We start from the raw sequence: 26,296 nt of genomic DNA, 5'->3' as shown, positions 1-26,296 counted from the left end.
AGCTAAAGGGTGTCTGCCCAGGGGAAAGCTGAAAGAACATGGGTCGAGGTTCCAGGCTGTCTGCAGGTTTGGTTCAACAAACTGTCTCTCTGCAAAGTGAAAAGTGCAAACATTGAAATCCTAAAAACAGGTTGGAGGGAAACAGTTTGTGCTTAGAACCTGAATCAGAAACCAGACCTGGAGCCGAGTCTTGCTACAAGCAAGGGTCTGCAATGTTTGGGACGATGCAAGGATGCCTGGCTGCACTAAGAAATTTCATCTGGCCACCTCTGAAAACCGTTGAGGGCTCCTATCTGAGACTCATCTGACGGGTCCCAGAGCTGGGGGGAGCCCCGAGGGCAGAGGCCTTAAGCAAGTCCAGTTTTCCAAATGTTGGCACTGGCAGAGAGATGCCATTGGCAGGTCCATCAAGCCAAGAGAACTTGAGAGCAATTGAGCACCTCGTGCCAGGACTGAAAGCTGGCAAAGCGAATGTGTCGCTCTGGACACCTTCTTGGATTTGAAGCTTTTCTGACATTTGCCACGTGCCAGCTGCTGCTCCCTTCCGTTTAACTGGTCTCCTCTCTCCTAAATGTGTTTAACTGTAGATGTTCTTCAGCCTAAGCCGTGAAGCTTATTTGACTTAATAAATTAACACTGCTTGGGGAACAGCAGGAGATTCTGAGCTTTCAAAAAAGGCCCAATTGCTTTATAGGTTTATTAAGCTGCCACAGTTTCTCTTTCTCGTCTGAAAATAGCATTTTATTAGAAGCTTAACTCTGAAATGTTTGAAGAGGAAAACACAGAAGCATTACAACATTATCTAAATTTCTTTCACCCTACCTCCTCCCCCACCCCAGGTATTCATACCCAGAACCACAAGCAGGCTCCGCAGGATAAAAGCCAACTTATGATTAAATTGGAATTTAAATCCCTGTGTTGTTGTTGTTTTCCCAGGTAGCACGGAGAGGAGAGGACGTGATGTTGCCAGAGGAACCGTGAATCATATTTTCTTGCAAATTGCCCATTATGTGCAATAATGTCTCTGCATTTTGAGATGGAGATACATCCCCAGCTGGACAGGAGAGACACAGCAGGGCGCAAAGATCCTCTTGATGAGCCCTAATTCAGGGCCAAGGCACTTCTCAACCTTAAAAATGAGGTGCTGCTATTGACTGCAAAAGGAAATCTTACTGACCTCTTAGGACCCCAACCAGATTGGTCCAGTGGCGAGGCGCAGAATACTTGGGCTGCAGAGGGGTCAGCCAAAGGGAGAGAGGATTAAAAAGCTTGTAAGCCGCCCTGAGTCTTCGGAGAAGGGCAGGATACAAATGGAATTAAAATAAAATAAAAATAAAATAAATAAAAGCAGGATTCAAAGGGAAACCTCCAAGGGGTTTCCTAGAGAAACTGGGGTATCCATTTGTATAAAAGATCTGGCATGGAGGTGGTGTGTTTGCCGATGATCCCGCTCCAATTAGGGTAGGGAAAGAAAAGGGCTGCAAACGGTTCTCTCCAAGGCTCAAAATGGCAAATGTCAATCCAGACAAATAAGGCCAAAGTGGTGCCCACTGGCCCAAAGCGCCCCCTCCCCTTCATTGAGATGGCAATGATCACTGGGGAAGAGGTCTTGGGAGGCCAGACTGGGGGCTGAGGGACTGCCTGCTGCCAGAAGCTTTCAAGCTTGGGATTCGAAGCAAAGGGCCAGTCCTGAGATCGAGGGTGCAATGACTGCCATTGGGATGCTTTGAGTGAGGGTCTTCTCAATGTCCCCAGAGAAGGAGGCCTTAGGGATGGAAAACCTGCTGCTAGAGCTTGGCCAACCCAGCTGGTTTTAAAGGGTCTGAATATCCTGGCGATGAATCTGACTGGAGATTTGCCCTTGAGAGACAGACAGGTATGACCCTCCGGTGCTTGTAGGTGGGCTCTCCTGATGCTCCTCTTTAGCTGAGGCGTAAGCCAAGATCCTAAACCTGAGGGCCCCTGCTGGCCTTATCTGAGAGGTGCTGCCTTGCATTCTTGGTGTCAGGACCCACCCCAATCCACCTCTTAGGAAAGAGGAACTCTTGAAGACAGGATTGCCCAAGCAGAAACTTTTACTAAAACATGATTGTCAGTGGATAATCTAGACAGGATCTGGAAAACTGTGTTGCAGATTGATACTTTTAAAGTGTCCCCGAGTAAAAACCCCTCCCCTCAGTCCATTTGGTCAGTCCCGGATCAATTAAGGTTCAGGTGTCAAAACCTTCCATTGGAAAAGGGATCTTCCATGCCTTTACGACATTTACTTCCTTCCCTTCAGATTCCAATCGGAGATACAAACCAGGATCTCCCCCCCTCTTTCTTTGTTGTTCTCAGTTCAAAGGTTCTTTCCCTGGTCTTTGATGTTGGCCTCCAGGCAGGCTGAATAAACAACCTTGCATCTAATGGATAGGGATGGCCAATTAACATCTTCTCCTCCTTGGGAATGGCAGAATCCAGTGAGGGGTGAGATTTGGGGGTATACAGATAGGGATTTAGGAATGGAATATAAATGGATTCTGACACTTGGCTTGTGGATGCAGAAAAGCTGTTCTCAGGGTGAGTGACAGAAGCGTGCAGCTCCCAGGGTTGAGGGGCTGCTGCTGGCTGAGCCAGGCTCTGGCCTTCAATTTTAAGGGTTTTCTGGAAGTAGCTCTTCGATGTCTCTTCCCATCCTCCCAGCTCTCTGGCAGCCTCTTGTGCAACCAAAAAGTGGAAAGTGAGAGGGAGAGTGAGCGTGGGATGTGCGCCCAGTCAGTGGGCGGGAAAGGTGGGGGGGGGAGGGCCACTGGATAGTTACTTTTCCAACCGGGCATTCAGAGGAGGGTCAGGTTGGGAAAAGGGGGAGGGATTTAGAGATTATATTCTGGGCATTCAGAGGAGGGTCAGGTTGGGAAAAGGGGGAGGGATTTAGGGATTATATTCTGGGCATTCAGATGAGGGTCAGGTTGGGAAAAGGGGGAGGGAATTAGGGATTATATTCTGGGCATTCAGATGAGGGTCAGGTTGGGAAAAGGGGAGGGATTTAGGGATTATATTCTGGGCATTCAGATGAGGGTCAGGTTGGGAAAAGGGGGAGGGATTTAGGGATTATATTCTGGGCATTCAGAGGAGGGTCAGGTTGGGAAAAGGGGGAGGGGCTTAGGGATTATATTCTGGGCATTCAGATGAGGGTCAGGTTGGGAAAAGGGGGAGGGACTTAGGGATTATATTCTGGGCATTCAGATGAGGGACAGGTTGGGAAAAGGGGAGGGATTTAGGGATTATATTCTGGGCATTCAGATGAGGGTCAGGTTGGGAAAAGGGGGAGGGACTTAGGGATTATATTCTGGGCATTCAGATGAGGGTCAGGTTGGGAAAAGGGGGAGGGAATTAGGGATTATATTCTGGGCATTCAGATGAGGGTCAGGTTGGGAAAAGGGGAGGGATTTAGGGATTATATTCTGGGCATTCAGATGAGGGTCAGGTTGGGAAAAGGGGGAGGGATTTAGGGATTATATTCTGGGCATTCAGAGGAGGGTCAGGTTGGGAAAAGGGGGAGGGGCTTAGGGATTATATTCTGGGCATTCAGATGAGGGTCAGGTTGGGAAAAGGGGGAGGGACTTAGGGATTATATTCTGGGCATTCAGATGAGGGTCAGGTTGGGAAAAGGGGGAGGTACTTAGGGATTATATTCTGGGCATTCAGATGAGGGTCAGGTTGGGAAAAGGGGGAGGGACTTAGGGATTATATTCTGGGCATTCAGATGAGGGTCAGGTTGGGAAAAGGGGGAAGGACTTAGGGATTATATTCTGGGCATTCAGATGAGGGTCAGGTTGGGAAAAGGGGGAGGGATTTAGGGATTATATTCTGGGCATTCAGATGAGGGTCAGGTTGGGAAAAGGGGGAGGGATTTAGGGATTATATTCTGGGCATTCAGATGAGGGTCAGGTTGGGAAAAGGGGGAGTGACAGGGATTATATTCTGGGCATTCAGATGAGGGTCAGGTTGGGAAAAGGGGGAGGGATTTAGGGATTATATTCTGGGCATTCAGATGAGAGTCAGGTTGGGAAAAGGGGGAGGGACTTAGGGATTATATTCTGGGCATTCAGATGAGGGTCAGGTTGGGAAAAGGGGGAGGGACTTAGGGATTATATTCTGGGCATTCAGAGGAGGGTCAGGTTGGGAAAAGGGGGAGGGACTTAGGGATTATATTCTGGGCATTCAGATGAGAGTCAGGTTGGGAAAAGGGGGAGGGACTTAGGGATTATATTCTGGGCATTCAGATGAGAGTCAGGTTGGGAAAAGGGGGAGGGATTTAGGGATTATATTCTGGGCATTCAGATGAGGGTCAGGTTGGGAAAAGGGGGAGGGACTTAGGGATTATATTCTGGGGCTCAACAATCCACTTTAGGATACGGATATGGTTAGAAGAAATATCAGGACGGAGAGTAGATTATAGACCAGAATTTCTCCTACTAGGTATAACAACAGAGAAGCATATCAAAGAAGAGTTATATATAACGATACACACCATCAGAGCAGCAAGAATGACATTCACCCAGAAATGGAAAAATAGTGAAATACCAGACGAGAGTGAAGTGATAAATTAAATTTGGGCATGCACAGAAATGGACAAGTTAACTTTGGAAATTAAAAATAATCAGTCAGATTATTACAAAATTTGGAGTAAGTTTTACCTATGGTGGGAACGGAAAGGCAGGTCTCAATAGAAATATACAGGATGCTGATTTCACATATTACTAGAATAAGGTGGTTGATAAGATTGAATATGGTATAACTGTATCTAAGTGATATGTACATAAAGCGTATATGTGTATAAAAAACACACAAAAATGATGTAAGACAAGAAGGAATGTCAGACCGTTAACACCTTGTCCAAAGTTTTAAATAATAAAATTTGCAATTAAAAATAAAACAAAAAACAATCCACTTTACTAGGTGGCAGCAAAGGAATTAATTAATTTACTAAGTTGCCCATCTTGCCAGTAAAGCGACTCTGAGTTCTTTGATCCCACCTGAGGTTTTGCAGCCTTGAATGGCTTCCTTGGCAAGAGGAGACGTGAGTGAGGGGCGGGGAAAGGCCAGAAACCTTCAATCTTTTGCACTTTCCATAGACGAGTCCCTGTGCTGAAATTCTTGAAAAGTGAAGTGCAAGTTTCCCATCATTTAAAGTGCTTGCAGGTTTTTTTTAAAAAAAACACGGATGTCACCTTCATTCCCTCCTGTGGCAGTCACTACTCTGAAGGCATCATAAATGCCACCCCTACATCGTGGACACGGGAGAAATGACAACAGAGCATCTGCAGGGAGTCTTTTTGATACAACAGGCAGCTACAACTCCCCTCCCTTTCCCATTTGGGATTTAACTGAAAGCCAGACTTGGGAGTTCACTTTAAAAAAAAAGGAATACAATGCTACATGCTTATCTATGATTATTTTGCAGCCACAGAGATTCAGGAGTTCACTGTAATTGGATTTCCTTGGTTTGAAGAAAATTTTATTTTTGCAAAAAGGAAAACAAAGCAGTGAAGAAAATACTCAATAACAACAAAAAATGGGGGTGGGGGGAGAAAGGGAGAGCATGAAGCCTATGGTCCTTCAGATGTTCCAGAAACCATCTTCTCCAGACGAGTAACAATGGAGAATGCAAGACAAGAAACAACGGGTGGAAACTAATCAAGGAGAGAAGCAATCTGGAATTAAGTAGAAACTTCCTAACAGTGAGGGCAATTATTCAGTGGAACAGCTTGCCACCAGAAATCGTGGGCGCTCCATCACTGGAGGCTTTTAAGAAGAGATTGGACAGTCACTTGTCTGAAATGATATAGGTTCTCCTGCTTGAGCAGGGGGCTGGACTAGAACAGGGTTTCAACCTTTTCACCCATTGTACCACTTTTAGGATATGGCAACATCCGAGTACCACCAGTCGCCTAGCAAGGTGTCAAAAACTTGATGCCCCCCCCCCAAAATAGGAAAAAAGTGATGAAGTACAGGTAGTCCTCGACTTACAACAGTTCGCTTAGGGACTGTTCGAATTTACAATGGCACTGAAAAAAGTGCCCCCCAAGCCACAGCCGAGCAAGACACCTGCCTGCCCGGCGGTGCTCTTCCTCCTGTCCGAGGTTTTCATTGTTGTGAGCATTTCTGTTCAGGATTGGCAGCAGGTGGGGGGTGTTTGGTTTTTATTCCCCCCATCTGCTGGGTGGTTGCAGCAGGTTTTGGTCACTTCACATGACCCTGGGACACTGTAACCGTCATAAATATGTTGCCAAGCATCTGAATGTAAATCACAAGACCCTGGAGATGCTGCCACATTCCAAGTGGAGCCTGGCGCTGATCCTGGCTCTTCCGCTGAGCTCTGACAACCCTGAAGAAGCGCCGATCAGCTGGAAAGCGGCACTGATCCTGGCGCTTCTGCTGAGCCCTGACAGCCTTGAAGCTCCAGCCCTCTCTCGCTCAGGCTTGTGCGGTGCTGCCACCGGATCAGCTCATTCCCCTCCCCCACTACCACTTTTCTAGAATGGTTGCGTACCACCTGCCAGGTGCCAATGTACCACTGGTGGTACTCCTACCACTGGTTGAAAAGCCCTGGACTAGATGACCTCAAGGTCCCTTCTAGTTCAGTTCTGATAGATAGACAGACAGATGGACAGACAGACAGACAAGATCCTCAGCCCCTCTGGCCAAGGGTGAGGACAGTGGGAATTGGAAGACCAAACCGCCCAGCTCAGAGAGCCTCCACTGAGATTCTTTTACTGAGAGAGATATAGCTCATTGCCCCATCAGGTGGGACAGATATTTTCCATCCCAACCAACTATAAAACTCATCACGAGTCACAGTCTGGCTGAAACTATCCAGAGATGATGTTTCAAGTCAAGAAGGGGGGGGGGACTCAGGGTGCAGGACGGGTGTCCAAGAGCCCCTGGTCACAGCACAGCCAAGCAGGGATGAGGCAGACGCCAGGGGCTTCCCGACAGAGACAGCAAGGAGGGGCGGGCCTCCCCAAATATACATCGAGGCCCTCCCACCGGTCTCCAGAAGCCGTCTGCCCTAGTTCTCTTCGCCCCTTGACCGCAGCACAGGAGTCTCCCTGGCCAGCTCCAGCCCTTCCCATCTGCCACGGCCGAACGGCCCAGAGGGACCCATCTCCTGGGCCGAGGCAGCCGGGAAGCTACCCCTCGCCAGGGACTCAGCGCTCCTGCCTCGGGACCGCCGGGCAAGGCGGAGCTCGCCGACCTGCTTCTCCTGGCTCCGAGGAGCCTCGGAGGGACCGAGGGATTTTTCACAGCCGCAGCTCGAGGTTGCTGACAGTCGGCTTGGCTTCGGGGCACCGCGACCAGACCTAGAGAGCTCCCCCATTCATTCCCACCCTCCCATCTTCCATTCGTGCCGTCTAGATCTCGGTGGAGGCGACGCTCAGCAGTGCTGCAGGGGGCACAGAGGGGGGTTGCGCGAGCTCCCCTTCCCCAAACGCTCCTGGTGCCCGGTAGGCCCTCCGCCCCCAGGCAAACGCCTGTGCCAAACAGGGACGCGGGGACCACCGATCCCATCAGCTCGACAAATTGGGCGCTCGCTCGCTAAGCGAGCCCAGGAGCCTTGGGGAGCCTCCCTCTCAGCCCCGGCTTGCCGGTAGCCTGTCGCCCCCAGCGCCGCCTTGGCAAGAAGGGGCAACAGCGGCCACCAGGCGCGCACTTGAAAAGGTGCCCCGGTCCGCAGGCAAGAAAGAATCAATCGGCAGCCAGAAAGCCCCGTATCCGATGGGCCGCCCGCCGAAGCTTCTTCCTTATTCAGATGCTCTCGGGTCCCGGAGGCAGAGGAGGCTCCCGCCGGTCCTTGCTCTGCTCGAGCCCCGGGCGTCCTCGGGCAGCGCGGGAGGGCGAGAGGGCGCACGGAGCGACAGAGGCGCAAAAAGACGCTCCCGGCGCCGCGCCGCTTCTGCCAGACTCCCGGCCCCACGGCGGGGAAGGCAGGAAGGGGCGCGAGGAGAGGCGGGACGTTCCTCGGTACTATAGACGCTCTTGGTCCGTTCTCCAGACCGGCTGCCCCGGGGAAGACTTCCGCGCGGGGTCCTCTGCGGTTCCCGGGCGGTCGCAGCGCTCTGCAACCTCGCGCGACGGAGCAAGGCGGCTGGGGGGACGGGGTGGGGAGCGCAGCCCGAGCCGAGTCCGTCCCGAGGGGGCTTGCTTCTCCATAGGGAGGGCGAGCTTGCTTGCCTCATCGCTGGTCACGTCCGCGGCAGTAGTCACGTCCACCCGAGTTCTTGCTCAGAGGGTCCCTACCGGCGATGAGCGCAGGCGGTCAGCCCCGTCCCTCCTCTTCCTCTCGCTCCGCTCTCGCTCCTTTTCTAGTCCAGCCGGACTCTGCAGTGAAGCTGGGCTGCACTGCTGGCTGCGTCGTCCGGCGGTTCTCGTAGGCGCAACTCTGCGATAGTTATCCCGCAGCCCTGCGTAGGGGGCTGCCAGCCCCAAATCTCACCCCCCCCCCAGCGCCACAGCCGAGAGAGGCTTGCACGTCCCCCGCCCCGTCCGCCCCGAAACGGAGGGAACGAGGCGTCTGTCTGGCACCCATGCCTGGCACTCTCTTCGCTGGACCACGAGCAGTGCTGAAATCCGGCCGGGTCAGCGACAAACTGGACACCTTAAGCCTCGCCAAAGCTACGGCGATACCCTGGATCGAATGCGAAGCAAAGAGCGGGACAGCCGCCTTCCGCCACGTGGGAATCACCAAATACCAACCTCTTCTTAGCTTCCCTAGCGCGAGAGATGAAGCTCCCGTCTAACACCGTCTAATTGAACCCGGGGCCGTTTTGGGAAAGGGGTCGAGGAGCGCAGACCCTTAAACACTCCCCAGCTCCCAAGTCCCACTGGCGGAAAGAGGCCCGATCTCAGGGGCGCCTCCCCCCCCCCCCCGCTTTCCCGTCAGTGTCTGGAGCCTCCCAGCTGGCGGGGTGATGGATGGGCCTTGAGTGGACCTTATTACTCTCTCGCAGGCCGAAATCAAGCAGGCTATTAACTACCTGACTTCAAAAAAAAAAAAAAAAGGCCGTCCGCAGGGCAATCTGCTTATCTTAATTGGAACTTTCTCTGCGCGGTTTTTTTTTTTTTGAAAGGCAGATAATTTATAGGTGCGCGCAGTGGCGACTTCAACGGGGGCGGAGCGAGCGGGGAGGGGCTCTCTTCTTTTGAAAATTGGAGGGGTCGGATTCCGAATTTTCCCGTGCAGTTGCCGGTATCCGAGCCAACAAGAGGGCGGAGGATGCCCCTCCCGCGCGACCCCCTCGCAGCGGTTCCCGAACAAACGCACCTGAGGGAGGGTTGCCGCGAGCCCAGCCGCTCAGGGCCCCGGGATCTCGCCGGGGAAACGGCAGCGCCCCTCTGCCTTCGGAGCGTCCCGGTGGTGGTGGTGGTGTCGGGGGGGGGGGGGGCGCGGAGCGAAGCATCTTTAAACGAAGGGTTTAGCTCCCGCTCCATTGCTAGGGGCGCGGGAAGACCCGCTGAGAAAAATGATCCATTCGAGACCCTGGATCTTCTAGAAATCGGCCCAAAGACGGAGGAGACCCCGGATGAGTCAAGGAAGGGGAGGGGGCTTCGGGAACTTTTGCACTGCACCCGGCTAACTCCCCGCGTAGGCATCAAGAAATCAATAGAGCCACTCTTGAATAAATTAATTACAGCCGAGTGTGGAGATGCTAGTAAATTCCAGAACCCTTTTTCTAAGAAAGCTGGCCTAAAGCTGGCCTTTACTCTCGAGGAGGCCAAGCTTGGACTCCCTTTCGAAGAGCGGGATTTTAGCCGTCCAGGGGCCAGAAACGAGGACCTCCAAGGGGCTCCCCATGGGCGCAGCGGATTAAGCATCCGGCCGATGATCCGGAGTCGAAGGCCGCGACCGGGGAGGAGGACGGAGGGCGGCTGAGCGCCCTCTTCGCCTTGCCTGCCGCGGCGGAACCGGCTGGCCCGCGAAATTAGCGGAAGAGTTTTCGGCAGTCTCGCACCCCGGGCGAAGCCTCCCGCTAGCTTTTCTCCGCCGCGCCCCGGGTGAACGGCGCCGGTGCGGCGGCGGGTGGGGGGCGGGAACCGGGAGGGAGGGGGCCGAACCCCCTTCTCGCCGCGGAGAGCCGCCCCCCGCCCGCTCCCGGAGAGTAATTTCGGCAGTCACGTGGCTCCAGTTTTTATTCTACCATAATCCTGTTTCAGATGGATGCTGCGACTTCGAGGTGAAACGTTGCGAAAGCGTTAAAAATAGCTCTCCAGGCCTTTCGACATCCTGTAATTTTATCACGGCTCGGATTACAACTGTCATCTACTGTACAGACATTTATGTCCTTGCAGAAGTACATCGCGGTGATGTATTTCTTTTTCCACCCCCACCCCCACCAGCCCCTTGTACGGGGGCGGGGAAAGAGATCAACTACGGTAGCTTTGGGGCTACTAACACAACTGCACCATTTTCTAAAACAGCGAGCGCGGCGTCTTCCAGGGGCTGCGGGGGGGGGGGGGTTGGGGTGGGTGGGAGGATCGCAGCTCTTTAAGTTCATGCTTAATGCCCGGTGCCCGCAGCGGGTCCGCAAGGCCGAGAGCGGCCGCGAATGCAGCAGAAACCGCCGGTCGTCTGACGCTCCAGCCGCCGCCTCCCACCCCCCACCCTCCGCTCGGCATGAATTTCGGGGACCGCTGAGCGGCCTGCAAATAGATCCACCTCGCCCCCACCCCTCTGCGCTTTCCGCACCGCTTAGATATATAAACATATTAACTGTGGCGGCGGCGTGCCGCTGCCGGAAATGCGCATTGTACACACGTAACTGTGTGTACGTGTGTGCCCGAGACTTCCAGAGGAAAGGAAGCGGGGGGGGGCACGGCGCTCTGCGGGCGAAGCCCCCAGGCGCCGCGCCGTGCCCCAATATTGATTTATTTGTTCGATACGCTCTTCCAGATCGCTGGCAAGATCCCGTGATCGCTGCGCTTCCGTGGGTGTTCGCTCACCACGCCTCTGTTCTTCTGGGCCGTGTGTGTGTGTGTGTGTGTGTGTGTGCGCGCGCGCGCGCGCGTGTGCGCAAAAGCAAACAAATGCATTAATATTTATATGTTTATATAATCGATCAAAAAAAAAACAACCCGTCTCCCTCCTCCCGTCTTTATATTGAAATATTAACGCCAGGCAGCTAATCTAACCGATCAAATTCCGCCGAGGGAGGGAGGGAGGGAGGGAGGGGGGGCCGCGGAATATGGCACCAAGGAAACGTAATTTAACTATCAAACCAATCTACATGTCTAATAAAAGCAAATCTGCTACAGAGAATTAGAAAGAAGAACAGCGCCTCCGACTCCCGGCAGGAAATGTTCTTTATATTAGAGATATACAAGCAGGTCCTGTCAGATGAAGACTTCACGAGACCGCCTTTCGGCTCGGCAAAATGGAGCGGCGGTCGGGTTCGGCACTCGGGGGGCCGGCAGGCAGCTCGGGGGAGTCGGCAGCTCGGGGGATTCGGGCAGCGTAAGATTTTAAGGAGCCGCCCCGAGCCCCAGCCCGCTTCGATCCGCTCGCCTCCCCGCAGTGCTGGGCTGGCGCCTTGAACCGCATCGGCCGGGCAGGCGGACGGCAGCCGGCGAAGGAGGGCCCGGGTTGCGCCCCGGCTGGGAAATGGGGAGGCGGCGGGGCGTTTCTGGCTCTCCGAGGCGGGCCCGGGCCGGGGGGTTCGGCTTTTCGAGCGAGGCTGGCCGGCGGCGGCGGGGAGAGAGCGCTTTTCCCTGCCAGGACCTGATGCGATCCATTCAAGCCAACAAGTTTGGAGAATGTTGAGTTCAATCAATTCAGAGCGTCGAGATGGAGCCCAATTCAGTCCAGGTATTCGGTTCTCCTCTGTCCCTCCTGGCTGCGCCCCGCGCCCGGACCCCCCCCGCGCCCTCCCCCCGCCCCCCAAACTTTCCGGGAACTTTCCCCGGGAACTGCCACCCCCCCCCCCGGCTGGTCTGCCCGAACGGGGAGAGGATGGGGGTGTCTCGATCGGGTCCCTGCCCGCCGGACAGAGGGCAGCCGGCCAGCCCGCGCCCGCAGCCCCCTCCCCGCCTGGCCCCGAGTCGCCTCTCCCGAGACACGACCCGACCCGATCCGATCCGGCGGCCGGGGGAGGGAGGGAGGGAGGGAGGGAAGGAGGGGGAGGGAGCGCGTTTTGGAGATGGCTCTGCGGGGGCTGATGCTTCTCTCTCTCTCTCTCTCTCTCTCTCCCCCTTCCGCCTCCCCCTCCCCCCGCAGTGGGTCGGCTCGCCGTGCGGGCTGCACGGACCGTACATTTTCTACAAGGCGTTTCAGCTCCACCTGGACGGCCGAGCGCGGATCCTCTCCCTCGGCGATTTTTTCTTTGTGCGGTGCCGGCCCGAAGACCCCGTTTGCATAGCCGAGCTGCAGCTGCTCTGGGAAGAACGGAGCTCCCGGCAACTTTTATCCAGCTCCAAACTTTATTTCCTCCCGGAGGACACCCCCCAGGGCCGAAGGAGCGACCATGGCGAGGTGGGAACCGCCGCGTCTTCCCGGAGGGAGCGGAGCGGACGGAGGGGGGGGGGTTTGCGGGGGAAGTGTGTCTGCCGGCCGGCCGGCAGGGCCCCGGAGAGAGTGGGCTTCGCCCGGGACGGTGTGCATGCCCGCCTCCCGGCGTGCCGCGTTCAGGAAAGCAGGGGCGTGAGACGCGGGTCCCTGCGGCCGGGGTCCCGGGAAGGCTGCATCAGGTTGGACAGCCCAACCAGCCCGCCTGTCAGCCGGGAAGGCGAGAGGCCGGCGGCGGCTCTCGGCTCAAGCCGGTCTCGGCTCTGCCTGCCTGAAGGTGATCTTTACTTACACCAACCTTCCTCCCGCCCCCGCCCCGCTTCGGTCTCCTCGTCACAGGCGCGCCGCTTCCCTTCATCTCGGGGGGGGGGGGAAGCATCGGGGGCCCGCCCCGCTTTCCGTCAGCGGAGTTCCGTGTTCACCTGGGGCGCCTTGAACGTGTGGAGAGGCTTTGGCAGTGTCGTCGGCCTTCGGCTCTGGGTCTTTCGCATCCGCGGCGGGACGGGAGGCGGAAATTACGAAATGCAGGCCGGGCAGCGCGAACGAAAGCGCCTGGGCTGGGGTCGGCCGGCAGGATCGAGCGCGGGATGACAGGTACGGGGACGGAGCTCTCTCCACGCTCCCGGCCCGCTGCCAGGCCCGGGGGGGGGCCCGGCCGGCACGGGCACGAACGCGGCGCGAAGCGGTGGCAGCAGCCCTTCTTCCCGCCACGCGACCGGCGCCCCTTCCCGCCTGCCAGGCCGGTGGGGGGGGCGACCTCGCCGGCCCGTCTTCCCGGGCACCGTTGCCAAAAAAAGGGGGGCCGCGGAGGCGGGCGCACGTGAGAATGCTCCCGCTGCAGCCCGAGTAGCCCCTCCTCGCTCGGCGGCAGGTTGCGACTTTACCTGGCAGCTAGATCCGAGCAAAGGGGGCCGGGCTCGCTGGAGCTCCGGGCGAAATGCGAGGCTTCCTTGGCAGACAGCGGTGGGGCCGGGGCTGGGCTTGGCAGATAGGCATCGTCTCCTTCGGCATCTCCGCGCTGGAGCTCCGGCCGCTGGAGAGCGGACGGCAGGGAGAGGCCGCTCGGTCCCTTGTCGGGCAAGCCAAGCCGAGGACCGGTGCTTCGAGTCCACTTCTCCGCCCCGCGGTGCTTCCTCTGAGCGGCGTGTGGAAGTGGGGGGGCGCGTAGGGCCCTCCGGACAGCTCTCCGCCACCCCTCTGTTTTCGCAGCCTGGGAGTCACGCGGGGCCCTCTGCAGCGCTCATCCGGCCTCTCCCCAGGGACTCACCGGCTTTAGGAAGTTATTCCTTCCACTTGGTGGGTGATAAGGAAGAGGGGGGGGGGAGAGAAGGGGTCACCCTTTTGCCTCCCTCAAGTAGCCCTGGAGGAAGATGCTCCGGAACCAGTGCAACTCTGCCTGAATCGCTTAGTGTTTAATCTGTGGACTCACCTGCATGTAGGAAGGTGTGTCAGATTCTAGGTATCCGGCCTCTCCCCACCTCTTGAGAAAGGACAGCCTCCCAAGCCAGGCCCCTGGTCTTGCACTTCTGGGTGTGCTATTCATTTAGCTGTCTCAGAAGGACGAACCCCACCCACCCCACCCCCACCCTCCTCTTCAGGGGCTGGTCTGCAAGGGGGTGCAGAGGGAGGACCCTTCCCAGAGAAGACGTCTGTGGCCGAGAAAGCCTTCTTCTCCCCCTGAGGGGGTCAGATAGGTAATGGAGCCCTGCCAGTGATGAGCCGAAATTTTAAATAGATAGATAAAGATGAAATTCCTTGTAATGAATATTTATAACCCAGTCGAGCCTTGTTTTAATGAAAGGATGGGAAGTAGGCCACAAATCATTTTAATAGGCCTTAATGATCATCTCGCGTTATACGGTAGGAACATGGCTGGAAATTAATCCAGCATTATGGGCAGGGATGTTCTGCACACGGGACGTCTCCTCTGTGTTCCCAACAGACCCAGAGGGAAAGCAGTCGGCTTGCTTTGCTTCTAGAGAATCCGCTGGCATCTTTGGCTGGGAACTTTAACTGAGGTGTCTGAAATATTGACTGTTACGAACACGTTTTCCTCGCTTGCCTGCTTTTACTCTGGAGAGGTCGCCACAACTTTGCCCCAGCACCAAGCGGGCAGAGGGTGCCCATGCTACCCCTTCATTCCCTGGCTGCCCTCTGCGGTCAGGAGAAGGTGCCAGAGAGAGCAAAGGGGCTGGGCAGAGGCCTGCAGGGGCAAGAGGCTTCAGGAGGCTTCTTCTAACCACCCTTGAAGAAGCCTCCTTGCTCCCTCTGTCATCTTGTTTATGGAAGCCAAAATGATTTTATCAACTTTAGTTTTTATATTGTTTGGGAGGAAACATCCCATTCAGAAAAAGTGTGTGGCCAAAGCAAAGCTTCTTTCTCAGTACGCAAGGCAGTTATTTTCAAGTAAGCTAACCACAGTGATAATTCTTTCATGTAAATGACATTGACAGCTATTTCCCAAGCAGAGAGATGGGGCCATTTCAAGTGGAGAAGCCCCCTGCAACACTTTCTAAGTCGGTGGGCATGGAAATTACTCTGGAGATAATTCATAGAGGGGAAAAAAATAACAGACCAGGCTTGGAACAGGAGTAGTGTAACAAAAAGTAATTATATACTGAGCTCAGTGTATAAAGCATGGCTGAAGTCCCTACCCACCTTCCATTTCCTACGGTGGATGATAAATCTGTAAAGTCAGGGCCTTCCTGGAGGGGGGGGGGTCAAAGGTCAGCAGGGCGCTTATGCTGAGCACACCAACGTTTGGTGCATGGCTGTGGTTGTGTGTGGGGGGGTCCTTATCGCAGAGATTTAATGGGGGCTTCTTGTAGGCACCTCTGTGGGTCTGGAAATGGCTGGAAAGGGACATTGAATTGATTTCTTGGGACTTCAGTCTGGGATTTCTTCCAAGCCAAAGAAGCTGTGCAGCTGTATTAGGTAAGGCAACCCAGGCCTCCAATTTTTGAATGGTGGTGACCGTCATTGGTGGCCAGTGAAGGACTGATGCAGCAGGCCTTCCTCCCACAGGAAGGGCCCTGCGGGAATTGTCAAGGGAAGCTCAGTGGACATGAAGCAGCCCAAGCCGTCAATTGCTTAAAACAGCTCTTCACTTTCAAAACATACCAGGGGACAGGATCCCTCCTAGTGCTTCTCCCCTGATTACTCTGGTGCAGCTTCAGTGCTTGGTGCAATTGGTTTCCAGGTGACTATGCAGAGACCTGCAGAGGAGGATCCTTTGGCTGCATTTCCTGGCTGTTGGAATGGCGTCCCGGGAGGGTGGCTCCTTCTGGGGCCATTCTCCTGTCTGTTTGCATGGATGCCTGGGCTGAGCACGAGAGGCCCTGTCAAAAGGCCGCAGCGTAACTAACTTACATTTGAGCACGGAAGCCAAGTGGCAGCAATAAATGTTGCATGCAGGCAACGAGCTTCTGAGAGGTGTTTTTCGGCAGAAATGTTTGGAGCTCCATGGAGAAACCTGGAGTTGGAAAAAGCCTGGGAGCAGTAGCTTTCAGCAAAAAAAGCAAGAAATGGAAAAATACGGTATTCAAAATGTTTAAACTCTGCATCTTGGGGGCCTCTGGCTCTACAATGAAGTTAGGACTTCTTGGGGTCATAAAAAGGGGCCTGAAACTACAGGTTGCAAAAGTGACTGGGAGGTGGACAGCTCCACCAGTAGTTTGCAGCTGCAAAGGATACATTTCATAGCAGAAGCAGGATCATAATTTGTAGCTGAAAGATCTAGCCAAGGTTGCTTGAGGCTGCTGCTATCATTAGTCCAAACTTTTGGTCTTTGCCCTGATAGGGCCATGTGGCGCCTCTCTGGCCATAGTTTGTCAGTTTGAGATTCTAGGTGGGCAGTACGGTGGCCATAAGTCAACCACATAACCATGGGGGAGGCCTGAATGGTTATGGCCTTTGGTGGCATCTCCAGAGATTGGTGAGATAACCCCTAAAGAGTAGAAGAAGAATGTGACCGCGTGCCTTGAGCCCAGAGGTCCAGCCAGTCTCTGCAAGTGAAGTGGTAGCCACGTGGCCTGTGCGGAAAGGGACATATAGAGGGCATCTGATCCAGGAAGCAAGCAGCGATTGGCCTCCCAATGCAGTGAAAGAAGTTCCTGCTATTTTATCTTTGTGAATTGTGTGCCATGAGTTGTGGAGAACTCCACAGAGCTCAGAACTTTCTCGGAGCCTAGCTTGTGGCAGGTGTGCCACGTTTTCATTATGCTATTTTGGCCTGTTAATCTTCAGCTAGTTTTGTCCTTTTGGAGTTGTTCTACAGTACGTGTCTATCCAGCAGATTGTGCAAATCTTTAAGCAGGCGACTGTTGCCCTAAATTTCCTGCGTACCTTCCAGAGCTGGTCTGGCCCAGGCCAGGCTGTGTGGCAGAGACTGAATTCCATGAATCTGGAATTCCTGGACTGAAGCTTGTCCTGTGCTGTGGGCATTCTGGCTGGCAGTCCCAGCCACCTTCAATCTTCATACCAGCAACCATGGGCCGTTCTATGGGGAGAAAGATTGGGATTTATCAAACACTCAAAAACACAGATATACAGGTAGTCCTCTACTTGCAAAAGTTCATTTAGCGACCGTTCAAAGCTACAACGGCACTGGAAAAAGTGACATGACCATTTTTCCCAGTTACAACCTTTGTAGCATCCCCCTGATCACGTGATCAAAATTCAGGTGTTTAGCAACTGGTTCATACTTATGACCGTTGCAGTGTCCCAAGGTCATGTGATCACTTTCTGCAAACATTTGACAAGCAAAGCCAATGGAGAAGTCAGATTCACCTAACAACCATGTTACTAAATGAACAACTCTCTACATGGGGCTGCCCTTGAGATCCACTCGGAAGCTTCAACTGGTGCAAAGTGCAGCGGCACGGACACTCTTGGGAGCCTCCCGATACTCCCATATCACACCTCTCCTCCGTGCGCTGCACTGGCTTCCAGTTGCCTTCCGTGTGAAGTTCAAGGTGCTAACAATGACATACAAAGCCCTACATGGCATGGGTCCGGACTACCTACGGGAGCACCTTCTGCCAATGTCAGCACCCCACCGTCCTGTGCGCTCCCACAGAGAGGGCCTCCTCAGGGTGCCACCGCTCAAGGAATGTCGGCTGGTGGCCCCCAGGGGGAGGGCATTCTCAGTGGGTGCGCCAGCCCTCTGGAACAGCTTACCAACCGAAATCCGGATGGCCCCCGACCTCCGCACCTTCCGGCGCGACTTAAAAACTTACCTGTTCCAGCAGTCCGGCCTGGCCTGATAGCTCTAATTGGGGTCCCAGTTTGTTTTTTACTATTGTTTTATTTTCACTATTGTTCATTCTGTATACCTACCTTATTCTGTACACCGCCCCGAGTCCCTCGGGAGAAGGGTGGTTTATAAAAACAAATAAATAAATAAATAAATAAATAAATAAACTCCAGTAATTCACTTAACAACTGTGGTGAAAGGTCATAAAATGGGGCAAAACTCACTTAACGAATGTCTCAAATTTGGGGCTCAATTGTGGTCATAAGGCAAGGACTACCTGTATATCCCACCAGTATTCTTGTAATTTAGTTTATAATAAAGCTGGGACCAGATCTACTGAATTGTTCTGATTGAGATGAAGAGGTGCAGGGTGTGTGTGTGATCCCTCTACACCAGGGGTCTTCAAAGTTCCCCTTTTATGATTTATGGACTTCAACTCCAGGAATTCCTCAGCCTGTTTCCCCTGTTGGCTGAGGAATTCTGGGAGTTGAAGTCCACAAGTCATAAAAGGGCCAAGTTTGAAGACCCCTGCTCTACACCTTATCTCCAAGAGAAATTCCCACTGAGCTTCTGAGAACGTATTCCCTGCTACGTACGGTGTGGAAGCATAACAACAGAACATGATATGCATAGTGACCGAGGAAGCCGGCCTTATAAAATCAACAAGATTCAGAATCATGCTGGATTCTTGGTGCTTTCATGGACACATCGGTATAGTTTTCCTGCAGTTCAGTGGCAGAGAAATTAGTTTGAAGCTTTAAAAAAAATGCTCAGCTCCTTAACTTTTGATCTGAGTCATTCTCTGCATTTTGAAACTTAACACTTAAATATTGTCCCATTCCTCCAGAGTGATAGTCAGTGCTTTTTTTCTAAAAGAAAAAGGTGCCGGAACTCACACATGTCATACAACCCACCTTGCCTACCCTACAAGGTTCCATCCAAAAAAGGTGCCGGAACTCCGTTCTGAGCGTTCTATGAGAAAAAAAAGCCCTGGTGATAGTCATTTTAGAAAGCCAAGTTCCTGTCACTCCCAGGTATTCTTGGTGCTGAGACCAAGTGTGGTAAGATGTGGCTTGCTTCCCTCCCAGATGCCCTTCCTTTGAAACACCGAGATGGGCTCCCGAATGCCTCACCAGATAGACCGTGGAACTGCTGCTGAGTGTACTTGAGATGCTGGTGCATACAAATGACAGACTTTCATGCTAAGCTTTGTCGCTTATGGGGCTCTAACAGCGGGAAGCTCTGGCTGGCCTGCTGCCCACTATAAGCCATCTAAGCCATGGCTTTCATTTACCCCTTTAAAACCATAGTTTCGTAATGAAAGTTGAGAAGCTGTGGCGTGGTTTCCATAAATCTCGCTGGAGTGCTCTGCATCTTGATCTCCCACGTTCTTTTGTGAGAGAAAGGCCGTTGTTCCCATCATGCCTAACAGCCAGACTATGGTAGGTGATGGTCCCCCTCCCCCATACTGACACCTTCCTGATTTGGAGCTGGAGGTCAGCAACTCTGAGCATTAAATCCTGGTCTTGGTGAATAAAAGCCTCTGCACACTCCACCTCAGACAGAACAAGATCCTGAGCAAGATGGAAAGTGTTGTGTGGTTTTTTTTAAAAAAAATGTTTTAATTGAATGTTTTAAATAAGCATAGTGGTAAATTAATTTAGGGTATTACTTTATTTTTAGTTGCTTAGTTACGCTGTAGCATATTCCTAAGCACAAGTGAAATAAATTGGCTCTCCTTTTTGGGCTCTTAATCATACTTACTGAATTGCCTTTGGGGCAAAAGTTGAGGTCTTCCCATGGGGGTGGGCCAAATGCTGAGGAAGAAGAGATCATGGGCTTGCTGGCACTTGGGGGCTTCTACGCAGGATACTCTTTGAAAGGGAGCTACCAGCAGGACTTAAAGATGGTTCTCCAAGGCGTGCAACTTCTCAAACTCCATCCCAGACGCCCAAAAGAGCTACGCACACACCTTTCCTTCACTTTCAGGGTGGTTTTATGGCACTTTTATGGCAGCCCCGCCCAGCTTGAACCCCACAAAAGCTGGCCTGGGTCCAACTGGGCATTTCTGGTCTCTAATTCAGGACTTCTCAGACTGGGTTCTGTGAGAACCTGATGGTGATCCACGAAAGCTGAAAGGCAAAAAATTAAAAAGTTCAAACAAATGGAGCCAATTTTCTACCTTTGCCTCCTGATCAGGGGTTCTGGGAATTAAAAAAAAAAGAAAAGAAAAAGAATAGCCTGGCCTGAAAAGGTTTGAAACCCCCTGCTCTAGTCCATGACTACATTGCAAGAAATTCCAGGTGAGATCAGCTTTTGGTGGCCTTAATCTACTGGCAGGGATGTTGGATTTGCAGAATTATATGGAAAGCGGGGTGCTGATGTTGCATGGTAGCATGTGTGCAGGTGTGTACATGCAACCCAGTGTTACATACAGAGCTGGCTGGGGAATTCTGAGACTTGACGTCCACACATCTTAAAGTACCCGAGGTTGAGAGATACTGCAGTAAATAGTACAGGCTTCCTATAAATATTCCTAAGATTATATGCATGTGATTCTGTACAAAAATATCAGTAGCTGTTGGACTTGTTAGCTTAATCCATTAACACTTCCACTGAATAATTGCTGGGGATAGTTTTATTTTCCAAAGACAAATCTAAATTAGCGATCTAATTATTTGGGGGTATTTTGGTTTCTTTGGTTTCAAAGTTATTTAGATATTACTGTGCCTTTTTCACAAAACCATATCATTTCTTCTGCCTGGGGGCTGTTAGTGTGACAGAGTTGGGTTCCTTCTGCACATGTTAATGTTGATGGTGAATAATGTCCCGATTGATCGTGATATCAGACAATGAAAGATTATGGCAAAGGCCCAGCCGCACATGCTCAGTCGAATTATGTGAAAACTGCCCCATTGTTCTGTTGTACCCAGAAACAAGTAAATTATTTACAGATATTTGCTAATTAAAGCACATATTGTTTTTTCCCAGCACAATGGGACACAATGCAAACAAAAGCCAAAAAAGAAATCATGCATAATTCCACTGGGCAAATGCAAAGGGCAATGCTTCTTGCTAAGAAAAATATGTCTGTCCGCCCAGAAAGGACTCATCTCAGGGTAATGAGAGCAGGCAGGAAGAGTGGCCCACTGGGTGTCCAAAGGCCTGGACTTCCATGATTCCCATAGTTCAGTGGCACCTTGTTGTTCGTCTCAGTCACCAGTATACGTCGGCCTGTTGGTGAAATGGTGTCGAAACATTTTGAGATTAGATCTCACCCTCTTGAAAGGCAGATGCCCTTACAGCCACTTGAAGGCAATCGTCCTGTTTGCGACCAGCAGCATGGAGAGCTCAAGCGGCCCATCCCAGAAGCCTTCCTAGGTGAAGCTGGGCTGGACCACTGCTGACTGAAGGGGGTCCAGGATGGATCCTCCCCCACTCTCAGACTGCCCACGGGGATGGGAGACAGCTCTGGGTCTGGTGGGGGAAGGGGAAGGGAGCGAAGGCCCGTCACTTCCCACCAAGCACGAGAAGGTTGCCCTGTAGCAGACCAATGCATCCAAAACTCTTGAACAGCCTTGCTTGGTCCACCACTCCATTCCCCTCTCCCCTCTCAAACTGAGTTTGTGTTGATTTGAGGTAACTCAGGAGCCCCAGATTCTCTCCCGGGTTCTCTCCCTGAGGGGTAGCATTGTCCAAGTTTGCTAAGTCCTTTGGTTTTAGATTCACGTCGTCGTGAGGCAGGATGGATCATTGGGAAGTGGATTTTAAGAGTGTGCAGGGCTCTTTCAGTACAATCAGAGATGAGACACTGGGCAGAAATCCACCTGTGTTGGTGCTAAACTGTCTGTGCCTGTTGATAGTATCATGTTGTTGAATGCCTGGATCGAGCCCATTAAGCCAGGCTTCATAGTCCAGCATAGAATGAAACCAGACTTAGAGCAATAGTGTGGGGTGTGTTGAACAGTGAAAGGTGCTGTACAAATAAATGCTGATGACAATTATCTGAAACTGTGTAATTTGCACAGTCATATTCCACAGATGGGGAAACCTGCTGTCTGTCTTCCAGAATGCCATATGTGCCATTTCTGTGCAAAACTACAAATGACAATTCTTTATATCTCAGAAACAATTGTCAGTTAATTAAAGCCTCCAATTTGCATGTGTGCAGGTTCTGTAATTGTAGCGTTCTGGTGTGTCTGTGTGGATTTGAATGCCAAACTTCTGTTGGTTGAATCTGAGACCGTCCCTCCTGCTAGAAAAGCTGCTGCTCATCTGGGATGAGAGATGGGCCTTTGAGGAAGAATCCGAATGTTCAGCCAAAATGCGCTCTTCAAAATGGGAACGTTGGCTGAGCTCGGCAACTGAAAGATTTGGAAACTCAGCATTGCACATGATCTCTTCCTGGGATTCGCCTTCTGGATGCCCTCGGAGGTGACCAAGGAACCCATCTGAAGACGGGAAGCGGTTTGCTTTCCATTGGTTATAGTAGATCTGAGAAAGGGAATAATTTTTCTCTGGAGATGGTAAAAGCCTTCTCCTAATGGGTCCTCAGGGACACTGAGCTTGTCGATCAGAAGGTTGGCAGTTTGGCGGGTCGAATCCTGAGTGCTGCGTAACAGAGTGAGCGCCTGTTACTCGTCCCAGCTTCTGCCAACCTAGCAGTTCGAAAGCATGTAAAAATGCAAGTAGAAAAATAGGGACCACTACGGTGGGAAGGTAACAGCGTTCCGTGTGCCTTTGGCATCTAGTCATGCCGGCCACATGACCACGGAGACGTCCTCAGACAAGCACTGGCTCTTCGGCTTTGAAACGGAGATGAGCTCCGGCCCCTAGAGTCAGAAACGACTAGCACGCATGTGCGGGGGAACCTTTACCTTTACCTTTTAATGGGTCCTCCCTAGAAAAAGAAAGCATTGAGGGTTACCACCAGCTCCCTTGAAGGAATCCTCCAGCTGGGTCAAATGGACAAATAGTTGCAGTCAAGAAAGTCTCCCATGAGTTAGGAGCTTTCCATGGAGGTGAACTTTGTTTTGGAGAAGTTGTCAAGAAGGTTGCACCTCTTCTCTTCTCCTGAAGAATACTGCCTCACTACTCCTCTTGAATATGGCCAACTGATAGTCTTCTGGCATGTAATTTGGGCAATGCTGTGCCACAATTTTGGTGAAAGATTAGGAGCAAGGAGGAAATGAGGAGCTGACATGAGATCCTGATGTTACCTGATCCTGAAGGATCCAGGAATGTGATCAAGAGATGAGTTTTGAGCGTGGGGGATCAACGTCCAAGCCACTGACCTACAATTTGTTTGACATGACTGGTTGCATGGCACAAAAAGCTGAGCATGTGTAAATAACCTAAATATTTAATCTGAGCTCAGTGTTGTATACAGCAAAGAGTGCAGCCTGGGTGGTTTATGAATGCATCAAGAAATAACAGGTGACATCAGTTGGAGTGTAGCATGTTCTTTTAATTTCCTAAAGAGCTGGGTAAATAATTTGTAGCCAAATCACAAGTTCCTGTTCTTGTTTTCCTCATTCTTTTAATCTTGCTCCTGCTTTGTTTGTTTGTGTGTTTAAAGGGAGCTGTGGCAGAGACAGAGTTGCCAGCTTTCCTTCCAAATGGATTGCTGTTCTGAGAGCATTAACTCTAGGGGTAGAAGCAGATAAAATGTAGAGGACCCCAGGGAGAATTAGGGAAAAATCTGGAGTCATAGAGGTGGGGTCCTGATCCAGTATACTTCAGGATGGAGCATGGGCAGCGCTGGATAGCAAATGGTGGCCATCTTTGAACACCTAGCCTAGCCTTTATGGTCAATAAAATGTTGATCCTGGGGGTCTGCACATTAGGACTGCCAGCTCTTCTCTACTCCTTGGTGAACATAAATGTCTGCAGGTTATTTAAAGGTGGAGAAGACCATCAGTGGCTGCTATGATCTGAACGTAAGTTAAGAACGTGCAGGTCTTAGCAGGGCACCATGCCTGCTTCTTTCTTTCTCCAGGGCATTTGGATTCCCACAAAGGAAGCTCTGAGGCCTTTAAATCATGTTGGTTCATCATTACACCTTCTGGAGAGGCCCTTCTCTCTGGCCATAGGTGTGGTTGAGCTGAGAGCTAACCGTTGTCCACAGACTAGGGGCTTTCTCAGAAAAGCAGCTATTCTGGCAGGGTCCCTCACAGCCATCCATTTATGCTTGAAGATGAAGAGTGCTCTTCACTAGCTTTTCTACACCCCCTCCCCATATAAACACCTTTGATTTTTTGAGGCGTTGGGGATGAGAAAGTGGAGAGCATCCTTCTAGCAAAGGCCTCAGCTTCAGCTGACCCTCATTTTTATTTTCTCAAAAAGCCTGGGGGGGGGGGGTTCCTGTTTAGGGCTGGAGCTATTTCAGCCATAGAACTGCTGTCAGCTATCCATTTAATTCTACTTTAATCAAAGAATCTAGACTAATTGCAGCTTAGTCAGCGCCAAACCCATCAGCTGCCAAGAGAACCATGTTGAAGTTGTGAGACCAAAAGTTTGAAGGGTTTGATCTCTCCCAAATCAGTTTTGCTGATTCCATTTGTGTCTTTAGCTCTATCAATCTAGGTAAATCCCAGCGTTCTCTTGATGCTTCTGGGGCATCTTAGGTGGACCCAGGATGACAGTGGGACCACTTGGACAAATAAGAAGGAGACCTTAAACTACCCAAATTTCAATCCACTTTACCTATAATTTCAGGGTGGTTACATTTTTTTAATAAGACCTCATTTTCTGTAGTCTTCAGCTTCACCAGATTATATGGAGCACTGACACTTTGCCAAAAATAAATAATATACAGGTAGTCCTTGACTTGTTTAGTGACCATTTGAAGTTACAACGATATTGGAAAAGTGACTTAATGACTATTTTTCACACTTATGCATTGCAGCATCCCTATGGTGATGTGATTTAAACTTGGATGCTTGACAACGGATTCATATTTATGACGGTCGTGGTGTCCCAAGGCCACACAATCACCTGTTGCAACCTTTTGACAAGTAAATTCCACAGATTTACTTAATAATTGTGTTCAGTATTTAACAACTTCAGTGATTCACTTAACAAATGTGGAAGAAAATGGTTGTAAAATGGGGCAAACCCTTACTTAACAAATTTCTCAGTTAACAACATAAATGTTCGGCTCAACTTGAGGATTACTTGTACAGCATTTCAGACTGATGGGTCTTATACGTAAAGTAAAAATGGAGATGACCTCCGGGGCTGTGTCACTGAAAAGCCGTGGCTGAGAGGGAAGAGAGGCTGGACAGGAGGGCTAAAGAGGGCAGAGTTGTCATCCCCCCTCCCCCCCCCCCGCCGCTTGCTCATGCGAGGGCCTAGAAAGGCATCAAAGCAGCTGGGCTATGAGGAAGGATGTGAAGGGAAATGAGGGAAACAACTTTCAGTGCTTCCAATTTCACTTACAAATCATTATAAGTAGGAAGCATGTTTGTGCATTTGTACATAGTTTGTTTAAAGTCACATGTAGACGTAAAATAATTTGGGGCGGAGAAAATGAACCAGCGCAGCCTCGTCTTGGACCTGTTTGAAAGTTGCGGCTGACTTTAATCCCACACCTCCCAAGACCTACAATGGGGCTGACGGTCACCAAGGCTTGTCTAAACCAGGGCTTTTCAACCAGTGGTATGGGTACCACCTGTGGTACATTGGCACCAGGCAGGTGGTACACGACCATCCTAGAAAAGTGGTAGCGGGGGAGGGGAATGAGCTGAAATGGTGGTAGCACCACACAAGCCTGAACGAGAGACGGCAGGAGCTGCCGGGCTGTCAGGGCTCAGTGGAAGTGCCAGGATCAGTGCCAGGCTCCAGCTGGAGCTTGGTGCTGATCCTGGTGCTTCTGCTGAGCCCAGAAGAAGCACCGATCAGCTGGAATGTTGCAGCATCTCCAGCATCTTGTGATTTACATTCAGATGCTTGGCAACTGATTCATATTTATGACGGTCACAGTGTTCCAGGGTCATGTGAAGTGACCAAAACCTGTTGCAACCACCCAACAAATGGGGGGGGGATAAAAACCAAACACCCCCCACCCCCACTGCCAATCCTCAACAGAAATGCTCACAACAATGAAAACCTCAGACAAGAAGGTGGTACTCGGATGTTGCCATATCCTAAAAGTGGTACAATGGGTGAAAAGGTTGGAAAGCCCCCTGGTCTACACAAATCAGCTGTACAACTTATGGTGTGGAATTGGCTTGTTCAAAGCAAGCCAGAGTTTATTGTCTATGCTCAAGAGGTTCTCCTCAAGTAAAGATTACACAACAAGCTGTGCTGAAGGGAAAACTGATAGGCAAACTTGCAATCAGAACTCCCCAAGTGCCAAACTAGCACTTTGCTTTAGATGGCTGAGATGAAATCTGAATTCTTACTTTAACTTTCAGAGTGGGACAACCCAGCAGCAGTTTTGACAAACATGGCTTTACACTTAACTGGTATTCCCCCCCCACCCCCCCTGCCACCCTCTG

The 26,296-nt window shown here is 51.6% G+C and overlaps 1 protein-coding gene across 1 annotated transcript in view; it reads left to right on the top strand.

Moving 5' to 3' along the window:
• The first annotated feature begins 11,393 nt into the window (after positions 1–11,393).
• ARID5B (AT-rich interaction domain 5B) overlaps positions 11,394–26,296 on the top strand; it is a 147,172-nt gene continuing 132,269 nt past the window's right edge. The window contains exons 1-2 of the mRNA XM_081328689.1: positions 11,394–11,845; positions 12,254–12,508. Of these exons, the coding sequence (XP_081184815.1) occupies positions 11,825–11,845; positions 12,254–12,508 (276 nt within the window). The 5' untranslated portion in view covers positions 11,394–11,824. The remainder of the gene's footprint in view (positions 11,846–12,253; positions 12,509–26,296) is intronic.

The sequence above is a fragment of the Vipera berus genome (assembly GCF_964194415.1).
Source record: "Vipera berus genome assembly, chromosome: 5".
Classification (NCBI taxonomy): domain Eukaryota; kingdom Metazoa; phylum Chordata; class Lepidosauria; order Squamata; family Viperidae; genus Vipera; species Vipera berus.
Note: the sequence above shows the minus strand (reverse complement) of the source record. Positions and strands in the feature narration are given on the sequence as shown.